Below are 12,166 nucleotides of genomic sequence, written 5' to 3' on the forward strand. Positions count from 1 at the left end.
TTTGCTAAGATGCAGCTGTAGAGGTGGCAGATGTGGCCTCATAATGACCACACCATAGCCATTGACAGCAGCAGCAGCAGGGGATGCATTCCAAGGCAGCCATATCCATGGATCCTGCCACCTGAGGCAGTCTTCTCACCATGCCTCATGGGTGGGCCAGCCCAGACTACAATGGAACCTTGGTTCTTGAACTTAATCCATTCCAGAAGTCCATACAACTCCCGAAACCATTCGAAAACCAAGGTGCAGCTTCCAATTGGCTGCAAGACCTTCCTGCACTCAAGTAGAAGCCACGTTGGACAATCGGCTTCCGAAAAACGTTCGAAAATCTGAACACTTACTTCTGGGTTTTTGGCATTTGAGAGCTGATTTGTTCGTCAACCAAGTCGTTCGAGAACCAAGGTATACAGTAAGCCTGAAACTTACACCTGGGTTATGTTCCCGGGATTGCACCTGAAGCCAAAATCACATATAGTATAGTCAAAACGCATTGGGTTCAATGCTGGGCAGGATTAAGCCAAATTATTTTTCTCCCAGTTGCCCACCTTTCCATTTTCCTTTCTTTCTTTCTTTCTTTTGGCAAGCACATAAAGCTGAATTCACATCCGTTAAATGTGCTCAAGTCTCAGGCTGCTGGGTATGATTTTAACAACTGAGGGGTGCATTTCTTCTATTCAGTTACAGTATTGCATTTAATATCCCACCTCTTTCTCCAGGGAGCTCGAGGTGGTACAAGCATTCTTTTCCCCCACCCCTCATTCAATTGCACATCAGGCGACAACTCCCACTCCTTCATTTCCCCACCTTTGAAATAAAAAAGCACGCGGGCGCCGGCGCCTCTGCCGGTCACGTGCCGCTCCGCCCAGAGAAAGGGAGGCCCCTCCCACTCCGCGTGAGTGGCGTGAAAGGGGGGGGCGCGACGATGACGCGCAATGATGCAGCCCGGCGAGAAACGCTGGAGCTGTCGTCATCGCCACGCGCCACCCGCGGAAACGGTTGCTATGGGTTTAACGGCTGTGGCGGCGCTCGGCAGCCGCGCTCGGCCGTTACGGCCTCTATGGAGCGCCGGCCTCCGCGCTCTGTCGGCGTCGGCTGCCCGGGCGCGGCCTCGAGGACTGGTCTACGAGCAACATGGGGAGCCGGCTCAGGTCCTAAAGTAAGGGAGGGAAATGTTTGGGCTGGGCCGGGCGCCCGCTTTGCCATGGAGTCAGCAGGTGCGGTGGGAGAAGCCACGTCCACACAGCCCAACGGCGCTATAGACGTCTGTTTGGAAGTGAAAAAGTCCCTCTGTGTTCTGTAGGGTTAGTGGAGGGTTGCCTTATGTAGCTCAGGGCGTCCTGGGTTTGCAGCCTCAGAATGGGTAAGAATTAAGCTGGTGGAGCGGAAAACCACTACCGTACCAGTGCATCGCCCGGGCTGGGGGAGGCTGCACCGTTGAATTTCTGCCTTTCACGTAGGTATGGCATGGCATGATGGCAAGAAGCACAAGGGCGAGGGGAGGCAGGAAAACGGGGGCTGGAGAAAGAGAATATTTAAGTCGTGAGGGAAGAGAGAGATTACATGATTGGGCTGCCCTCCTAGTGTGTTAAGTTTGTTCAAAGCTAGAGCTCCTGCGTGTAGGTGCATAGTATTTCATCACCTGTAATCATTACATGATTGGAGATGGTTGGCAGAAAAATAAAATTCGATTTCAGAACTTAAGCTTTTGTTCTGGTTTTGTGTGTGCATTGGAACTGGTCTCTCTGTACTTAGTTTTGCTTTCCTTCTTGCACTCCCCGCTGCCCCGCTCTTTTATTTGACCTTCTCTAAGATGGTGCTGTGGTTAAACCACTGAGCCTAGGGCTTGCTGATCAGAAGGTCGGCGGTTCGAATCGCTGTGACGGGGTGAGCTCCCGTTGCTTGGTCCCAGCTCCTGCCAACCTAGCAGTGTGAAAGCACATCAAAGTGCAAGTAGATAAATAGGAACCGCTCCAGAAGGAAGGTAAACGGCGTTTCCATGTGCTGCTCTGGTTTGCCAGAAGCGGCTTTGTCATGCTGGCCACATGACCTGGAAGCTATACGCCGGCTCCCTCGGCCAATAATGCGAGATGAGCGCACAACCCTAGAGTCGGTCACGACTGGACCTAATGGTCAGGGGTCCCTTTACCTTTTACCTTTAAGATGTAATGAGGGACGTGGGTGGCGCTGTGGGTTAAACCACAGAGCCTAGGGCTTGCTGATCAGAAGGTTGGCGGTTCAAATCCCCACGACAGGGTGAGCTCCCAGCTCCTGCCAACCTAGCAGTTCGAAAGCATGTCAAAGTGCAAGTAGATAAATAGGTACCGCTACAGCAGGAAGGTAAACGGCGTTTCCATGTGCTGCTCTGGTTCGCCAGAAGCGGCTTTGCCATGCTGGCCACATGACCTGGAAACTACGCCGGCTCCTTCGGCCAATAACGCGAGATGAGCGCCGCAACCCCAGAGTCGGTCACGACTGGACCTAATCGTCAGGGGTCCCTTTACCTTTTAGATGCAATGGCCTGGGATATAGGACCTGGTAATTGGTGACCTAGCCTTGGTTTCTCCTTCTTTTGGGTAAGTGTCTGCCTTTGTGGCAGTGTTAAACTTGCGAAGCTTGATCAAGGTTTCAAAGGACTTCCAAGAGGCCCTGAAGCTCCTGCACTGTCACAACCGTTGCCTTATATTCACATTGGCTCTGTTTCCTGAAGAGCAACAGAAGTAAAACAATTCAGAGGTATCCCCAAATACTTCAGTTCTCATGATGAGGACGTGTGTGGAAGTTTCTTTCCACACTTTGCAGTTGCAGATTTGCCTATCATGGATTGCTATTTCTGAATTGGTAAGCTAAAGATCCCAACTGACAGGTATTGCAGAGTAGTTCCCAGCTGCTGAGCATCAGCTCTCAGTGATAGTATGTGCAAAACATTTAAATAGTGAAATAATTGAAACAACCTTATGTAGCTTATGGTAAGATTTTACATTCTCATCCTAGAACCTCATTCTTTAGCATCTTTTACTAGATTGTTGCAAATATTTTTCCATTCTTGTTGAAGGGACATTGAATATAGTAGCTTTGGAGATCACATCCTTTTGTAAACTGGGCACAACACTCCTCTGCTGGTCATGGGGATGTGTTTGCCATACCATATATGGCCAAAACACCCAGCTGTTGCAGTATCAGTGACTATTTAAAGTTCAAGTTTTATTTTGGGGTGTGTGGTTGACCTACAGGTGAAACTCAGAAAATTAGAATAGCGTCAAAAAGTGCATTTATTTCAGTAGCGCAACTTAAAAGGTGAAAGCAATATATGAGATAGATGCATGACATGCAAAGCAAGATATGTCAAGCCTTTATGTGTTGTAATTGTAATTATTTGTCGTTAGGCGGGTCAATTATAAATGGAATGTAATTAATGAAATGTAATAGCGATGTTTATTTTTGTTTATTTTTGTATTATTGTAACTATTTGTTTTATTACTGTGGAATTTCCAAAAGAAAGCATTTGTAAAAATTAAAAGGGGGGAAAAGTTGCATTACTGAAATAAATGCACTTTTCAACGATATTCTAATTTTCAAAGTTTCACCTGTATATAAATGATTAGTCAACTACTGAAATCTTCCAAGTACGCAAGCAGGTAATGTTTGTGTTACGTAGGTCTGCCATTAAGTCTGCCTTGTGTCATATATAATAATCAATGGAGTGACATTTCTTCCTTCTTACTTTGAAGGAAGGCAGGGATAATCAAGCCTACAAGTATAACTTTTTAGGTGGGATTAAAAAGTCAATGTCCAGCTAACTTTAGGATTTTAAATCCGTTGAACATAGTCATAGAGATGAATACATCTGATTTTGAGTGAGAGCTTTCTTTTTGTTTGAAATGCATGTTTTTGCTTCTATAATAGCAGGTTAGACTTTGTGGCAGAGAGACAGCTTGCTCCAAACACACAAAATCGTAGATCTAAAGAAGAACTTCAGATTCTGCTCTAATGATAGCTCATTTCTAATTTGAACCTGAGTTTTGAGGTTCAGATTTTCTTACATGATTATAGTATAGTATAGAAATTCTAGATCCAGTTGTAAAAAAATAAGCTGCCAAATTTCTTTAGTTATCTGGAAATATAGATTTTAACTTCTGCTGTTTAAGTTGTAATGGCTTTGGGTTCCAAAATGTAGCATAAATAGGTTTTTTGAATCAGATCATGCATCTTTGCTTTGAATATTTATGTGTTTTGATTACAACTAAAGTATGTTTTAAAATATTCAGACGTCACAAGGCTGAATTGGCTGCACAGCTGAGTTCAACATGGATAATTTGATCACACAAGAAGCAGGCTTGACGTTGATGGGTTTTTAAGCCTACTTCAAGCCTACCTTGTACAGGGATCAGCGGTGCAATCTAGTCCCCACACGGAGTCATCAGGTGATTGACAGGCAAATGACCTCACCAACATGTCAAATTTGGCCCACAAGGGGCAGGGGAAGATTGAGTGAAGGTTATCAGAACTATGACTTATGTCATATTGGGCTACTGGACAATTAAAGTGAACAGAAATAAACTTTAAGAGGTACACTTGCTTAGTATGCAAGCATTCTATATACCTAGCATGAAGGTATCTTACCTCCCACATGCAAGTCCAAGAGGAGGAAACATGGCTGATAAGGCAATCTGAGGGGCCTAGGGTGCAACTTGGGTTGTCATCATGGGCAACCTGCAGGAAGAGATTATTAGTGGTCTGACTGGGGATGAAGAAGGCTATAAATCTATTTGGGACAATGGGTGAGGGAAAATGGTGTCAGCAGAGGCTATGAGAGAAGCAGTGGAGGCTGGAGACAGTTGTTGGGGGGTCTTGCAATGTTGATATAAAAACTTTGGAATGGGCTGCTAAGGATACTTGTCCCTGTCTATTTATGGTAAATTAATTCTGCACTCTCTTCCCCTGATTCCCGTGTTACTTCTTGAAAGTGCCACTGTGATATTTAATTTCTGTCCTGAAAGGAAATCAAATATGACAATTGGCCATAAAATTCCCTGCCCAGCATCTTGTAGATTAAGCAATGGATTTCTTACACAATTTACTTGATCAGTTGAAGCGAGTGACTATTATTCAGCTGAATGGCCTAATAAATTTGAGCAAATTTGGATGATTAGGTTCCTGCCATACTTTGCTGGCAATGTAGTAATTAATGGTCTGTCAGCATTTCCATTAGAACATCAATTTTTCAAGGGAGCTATAAATTTTAAAAAAGAAATCTGGTATGTTCAGAAATGTTGAGATCAAGGGCTCAGACTAAACTGTCTTCGCTACTGGATTTTACTGTTCCTGGTTTTTCAGCACCAGCTACCCTGTTTCTCATATTTTAAGACATACCCATAAAATAAGACATAGCAGGATTTTTAAGCATTCAAGGAATATAAGCCATACCCCGAAAATAAGACATAGTGATAGGCGCAGCAGCAATGCTGGCCGCGGCAGGAGGAGGAAAAAAATAAGACATCCCTTGAAAATAAGCCATAGTGTGTTTTTTTGAGGAAAAAATAAATATAAGACATGTCTTATAATATGAGAAACACGGTACACTAGCTGCACATCTGGAATCTCATAATATAAATATATTATTAATCACATGCCTTTAGTCACTAAAAAAATAGTGGCCGGAAAAGACCCTTCTTGGTCCATGAAAGAATCGTGTGTGCCTGTCACAGTGCTGTCTTGTGGTTTATAGAGGACTTTGCTATGATAGCATCACATAATGTTCTTTCTCTTCCTTTTAAAAGCAGGGGTGGCAGGCCTGTGAGATGTATTCAGTGCCCCCCCCATTTGCCTACTTTTTAAAATTACTTTTTTTAAAGATGCAGACTGCTCATATCAGTTCCCAACTGTGCTGTTGTGGTGCAGAAAGGGTTCTTATACCACCACCATCACTACCTCCGCTCCAAATTTGTCCTGACAGGAATGTTACTGTGTGATCTTCTCTGTGTGCAGAGATACAGTGAATATTGAGTAATATGTAAAGCCTTCCTCCCTCTGTTATGTTCTAGCGTGCAGAGAAGTAGAAGCTAAGCTAAGTCTGCTAGTGAAGGAGTAAGCTTTCTTTTCAGTTAATCCTGGAGTTCTATGACCAGATGAACAACAGATGGCAAGACAGTTGAGGGGATGTACCCTCCTGACACGCTGAAAGCTGGCCTCCCAGAAGAATCTTCCTGTTCCTTAAGATCATATTCTGAGGTTTTAGGTGCCCTAACTTTCAGAAGTTAGAAGAGTGGTGTCCAGGGGTAGGGCCTCTTCTGTGTTGGCACTCTTAGTGTTGAATACATGCCCCCAGATAGCTGTTTGGCACCTGACCTTTATATTTAAGACCCCCGTCAAACTGTGTTTCATGTTCTATTTAGGGAATTCAGTAGGTGATTCCTGCCCCTCTTATTTTTAATGCAGCTGCTTTTTTTTACTGGATTTTGCTATTTGTTGGTTCTATAGGGTGTTGGACTAGATAACCCTCAGGGTCCCTTCCAACTCTGATGGGACACGCATTTCTTGGCCACACCGAAGCCATGTTTCACAGAGTACCAAATCAGGTCAAAAGGGAAAGCTGACTTGAGACCGGGATGGGGAAATCCTTCTATTGTTTGAACCAGACATGCCCCGGTATGCTCCGCCATCCCAATCAACATGATCCGATCACCACAACCTCCGCCCTAAGCCCATAGAAAGGTACACATAACAAAGCCAAGCCAGGATGTTCGGAAATGACAGCTATCTCGTCTAATTACACAAACTCCTTGTCGCTGCTGACAAAGCGTCTCCGTCTCCCCCTCCCAGGAAAGGAGATTATCGATTCCAAGGAAGCCCAGCCGATCTTTAAACAGTGCCAAAATAAAGGAGAAATTGTTTTATACTGTTTCTAACAAATGTTTCCTTTGATACACTGTCTGGCCTGAGATTTCGTTATATCTTGTTACTGAATGTCAAAAGTGTTCCTCTGTAGCTGTCATTGCACGATCGCTGTCAGAACGTAATCGTTCCTTTACTTTTCACTCGCTACAATTGTATGTTGTTGTTGTTGTTTAGTCGTTTAGTCGTGTCCGACTCTTCGTGACCCCATGGACCATAGCACGCCAGGCACTCCTGTCTTGCACTGCCTCCCGCAGTTTGGTCAAACTCATGTTCGTAGCTTCGAGAACACTGTCCAACCATCTTGTCCTCTGACGTCCCCTTCTCCTAGTGCCCTCAATCTTTCCCAACATCAGGGTCTTTTCCAAGGATTCTTCTCTTCTCATGAGGTGGCCAAAGTATTGGCGCCTCAGCTTCACGATCTGTCCTTCCAGGGAGCACTCAGGGCTGATTTCCTTAAGAATGGATAGGTTTGATCTTCTTGCAGTCCATGGGACTCTCAACAGTCTCCTCCAGCACCATAATTCAAAAGCATCAATTCAATTGTATGTAACCCCTTTTAATAGGATGCATCAAGAGGTGACAAGCAAGGAGGGTCCATCAGTTACTTTGGTGCTCCAGGAGATTATGAGATCTCTCCTTTCCTGGAGGGAAAAAGTCTTAGAGCTATACTCCCCCACATTCCCCCTCCACCACAACACTGTGTGACAGAGTAAGCAAAGTCTTTACCCTCAATGGTGTCTCTGTGTACCCTACCCAAGCACTAAATGTACAGTGCTACTGCAAAGAAACCACTCCTATAAATCACTTTTATAAATCTTACCACTAGTATAAATCCCAGGTTTTCCTCTCCCCACCCCCTCTTTGAGGGCAGATAGGAAGTTGCTGTGTTTCAGTATCTATGCAAACCTGGGGAGCTAAAAATTAGAAAACGCTAAAGGAATTTTTGCATTATCTCTGACATAGAATAAACAAGTCTGCAGGTGAAGGTGAGCTATTGCAGTGCCTCTGAGCAATTACTACGCTAACAAAACATTGCTGTGGTGCTCACCCACTTTTTAAAAAGGGGGTGGGGCAAGGCCACGCCAAGTGTGTGACAACAGTTGAGAGGAAAGTATGTGCATGAATCTGCAACATAGGGAAAATGAAGCGGGTTCTTTGTGGGAGGAAGGAAATTAAATATGCAGGTAAAATACACTATGAATTTTACTACAGCACAAAGCTGCAGAGGCAAACAGAATGTAACCGCTTGAGTCTTGTGGATGATGGATTACTCTGTTTCAGTTAAGTCCAAACACATGAGCAATAATTCCAAACTGAGCTAAGCTATAAAGCCTCCCTAACTGCAGCACAGATGCTTCTTGCGACTTGAACAAGGGCCTTGGTATTTGTACTTAGAGTCTATACACAAATTCCCCATGACATTAATGGCTGCAAATGAGCAATTGTGTTTGTGATCAGTTGTTTTAGAACACTAGGATCGCAAGGCCTCTGAAAAGAGTTGTCATGCTTTCAGAAGAAACGGCTGGAACAGGTCTATTAAAACAGCCAAACCTATTAATTCCAACAGCTCCAGCTGTGTGTGGCTTGTATCTTTGTGGGAAAAGATTAAACAATGTTATCAGTGCTAAATCCATCAGTGATGGATAACATTGTGGCAAACATTTCACTCTGTGTCTAAGATGTACCAAATGCTGCTGTGAAAGGAAATTATTGTACAACCTAAAAATGCATTTTTCAGAATCTGATCCCTATGATCTTATGTGGCAACATTAACTAAATGTATACTATTTGTTAAGATTAAGGGCTCATAGTTTGGAGTGTGCCCTGTCCCTACGCTGTATATGGGACTCTCTACACTGACCGTCATTGAGAGATGTAACAGATATATTCACACCCCAGTGGTTTATTTTATTGTAACTTTGGAACTTCTGACCTCCCCACAGTTTATTTTTATTCAGAATAATTTACTGCCTTTTGCAGTGATAGCAACCTTACAGTGGCAACAATAACATGCCTTTCTAAACAACTGAACAGAAAAATAAAAACAGCCAGGACAACATTCTGCTGTAGGCTATATTGATTTACTCTGCAGTAGCCTGTCCTGCATTGGCTTCAAAGCAATGTGTGTTAGTAAACCGACCATAACATTTTAAAAAATGTAAGTCTGTTTATTAGAAGGAACAGTTGCTGCCTGACATGTTAACTCAGAGTATGCGTAGGATTGTAGCCTTTGGTAAAAATGGGAAGCATTGTCTCACTGCGTTCATCCCAACATACATTTCATAGTTGTAATCTTATGCATGCTTGCTTTGAACTGTCCCATTTGACTCAATGGATTTATTTCTCTGCAAAAGGCAAAATCCCAAAGTGTTTACCAGGGGCAGGCACCAGTAAATAGGGCCTACTCCTGTATAATAATAATAATAATAATAATAATAATAATAATAATAATAATAATATTGGAAACCGTGCCCAGAAGTACCCACCAGGGAGCACAAAGGACTGGGGTGTGTGTGAATGAACAGGGGTGTTTTTTTTTCATCCTCTGTTTACACAGAGGTTCAACACATATTTTCAGAGTCCCTCTCTGCATGGTCAAATAATGCTAATGTCCAAGTGCTAAAATCTTTTGAACATTTGCATCTTGTGCTGTCTATTTCAAAAGTTATAATAAATAACAAGATGAAATATTTAAAAAATCTTTTTTAATAATTCCAGTGGCACCTTTAAGATCAACTAAATATAAGCTTTCAGGGTATGAGCTTTGATGTGTAATACACATATGTATATTTATAAAATGTTTGACATATTGCTGTTCCTCAGATGAGGAAGGAACCTGCAGTTCTCCAGATGTTGTTGCACTACCGCTTCCATCTATGACCATTGGCCATGTTGGCTGGGGATGATAGGAGTTGGGAGTCCAACAGCATCTGGAGAGCAACAGGTTCATCACCCTGTTCTAGCTGTTGAGATTCAACCTGCTTTCTAAGTTGCCTTTTCAAGCATTTGTGCGTGTGTTTTTATCATGTATTTTATGGCTTTGTAGATGGATGATCTTGGTGTGGTGTGGCTGCCTTTTCAAATTGTATTACGGTAGTCTGGTTTGTGATTTATAATGTGGTAGTGTCATTTTTGCTGTGTTTTGCTATCGTGTGATGTTCTTACTGTGAGTTGCTTTGAAAGCCCTAGGGCAGGAAAGCAGGGTTTAAAAAATCTAAATATAGACAAACTTATTGCTGATGGGTTTTTATAACACTTCAAAGCCTTTAGGGACGTCCCTTATTAGCTGAAACTAAATTTCATTATTGTGTTGTCGAATCTAACCTTTAATTACTGATATGCTTTGGTCTCTTTTGAAGGCAAAAGTATTGAACTTTTCCACTCTGCTCTCTGGGGTAGCAACAGAATTGCTGACAGATCAGATGATGGACCAATACATTGGAATGTAGTGTTTGCCTGTTTGTGTGTCATTCTTCAGTTCAGGAATCTAGTGTGTTGGGCAGGTGCTTCAGTGGAGATGCAGTAAATTAATTTGGCTGCCTACTGTGTCCAAGCAGCTGGAAGTCAAGGTTTCTTTTGCACAGGGTATAAGATGGCCAAAGCCAGTGCAGGAATCCCGCTAATGCCAGGTAGCACATTTTCTGTCTTCCATCTGCATTCTTTATGTTGGTTGCTTCCTCACCATAGCAATTTAGTGCTTCAGAGACACTGCTTCTAACAAGTCAGCTGGAATTACAACATTGACTTCATATAGCACTTGACACAACACTATTTCCCCCCATTAAAAATCTGTCAAATCCTAGACTTATGGGCAAGAGCTTTGATATGGGTTTACTCAGAAGTAAGTCCCATTCATTAAAGATGCTGCTTCTCCCTGCCACTCTGCTTAAAATACGATCCTGATTGTTCCTTGGCAAGTGGTGCCTTTTAAACTTGGTGCCAAATGCAAGCCCTGCTGGGATTGATTCCGCTCAGTAGCTCTGAATTGGAGCTCCCAAGTGACACCAGTCTCTGCCAGAAGTGGAGCTTGAAGACAGCATCAATCAGCTGATCTGCATTGACTTCAAGCTCTGCTTGGATTGGCTGGTATCTTCCTTTGCAGCACAACTTGAGCTCAAAGAAAAACCTGACATCATGGTGATGCTACCAGATTGATGAGTGGGTAGCTGTGTCCACCTGTCAAAATGGCCCTCCAAGGATGGGTGAGCTCGTGATTTAGCCTGCCAGCCAGATCCTGTTCCCCATCCCAGAATTAACACAGTATCCTAAAAAGCCCTGATAGCACTTTGCTAGTGTTATAGGGTGCTGCAAATGCATTTTAAACAGAAACAAATGGCATAAGATAAAATAGGAGAATACAGAAAATACTAGAATGCAACAGGTTGGGAAAATCACTCAGTTTTCAGAGAATCTCAATGACACCCATTGGTCACGTATAAAACTGGTTTCTCAACTGGTTGGTTAGAAATGCACTAAGGTTCCACAGCTGCTCCTGCAGAAGGATGCTAACAGAAGCTTTGAATGGTACTTAATTAAGTTCTCTTTTGGATGAGAGGTTGGACCTGATGGATGAATACTTTAAAGACAGATTAAACTCCATCAAAATACTTAAGAATCACATGGGTGAGAAAGAGCCTTAAGCATAATATTGCATTTTTGTCTGCCTTTCCTTCCAGCCTAAAGGAGATAGATCTGGCAGAGCTGGGGGATTCTGGAGTCAATGTGAAAATGATTGCAGCCCCTATCAATCCATCTGACATCAATATGATTCAAGGTAACCTTGGCTTGCATGCAGACAGTTTCATTCTTGCTCCGCATATCATTTCTTCATATAATGCTGTCAGATGGTAATAAGGCAAAATTGTTGTTGTTGTTTAGTCGTTTAGTCGTGTCCGACTCTTCGTGACCCCATGGACCATAGCACGCCAGGCACTCCTGTCTTGCACTGCCTCCCGCAGTTTGGTCAAACTCATGTTTGTAGCTTCGAGAACACTGTCCAACCATCTTGTCCTCTGACGTCCCCTTCTCCTAGTGCCCTCAATCTTTCCCAACATCAGGGTCTTTTCCAAGGATTCTTCTCTTCTCATGAGGTGGCCAAAGTATTGGAGCCTCAGCATCACGATCTGTCCTTCCAGGGAGCACTCAGGGCTGATTTCCTTAAGAATGGATAGGTTTGATCTTCTTGCAGTCCATGGGACTCTCAAGAGTCTCCTCCAGCACCACAATTCAAAGGCAAAATAGATTGTCTGAATTTAATGATAGACCCTGTGGA

At 43.2% G+C, this 12,166-nt stretch overlaps 1 protein-coding gene across 1 annotated transcript in view; it reads left to right on the forward strand.

Moving 5' to 3' along the window:
* Positions 1-982: 982 nt before the first annotated feature.
* The window catches only part of MECR (mitochondrial trans-2-enoyl-CoA reductase), a 28,197-nt gene continuing 17,013 nt past the window's right edge, over positions 983-12,166 (forward strand). The window contains exons 1-2 of the mRNA XM_035120264.2: positions 983-1,156; positions 11,571-11,668. Of these exons, the coding sequence (XP_034976155.2) occupies positions 1,002-1,156; positions 11,571-11,668 (253 nt within the window). The 5' untranslated portion in view covers positions 983-1,001. The remainder of the gene's footprint in view (positions 1,157-11,570; positions 11,669-12,166) is intronic.

Source organism: Zootoca vivipara, chromosome 6 (genome assembly GCF_963506605.1).
Source record: "Zootoca vivipara chromosome 6, rZooViv1.1, whole genome shotgun sequence".
In the NCBI taxonomy this organism is placed as follows: Eukaryota; Metazoa; Chordata; class Lepidosauria; order Squamata; family Lacertidae; genus Zootoca; species Zootoca vivipara.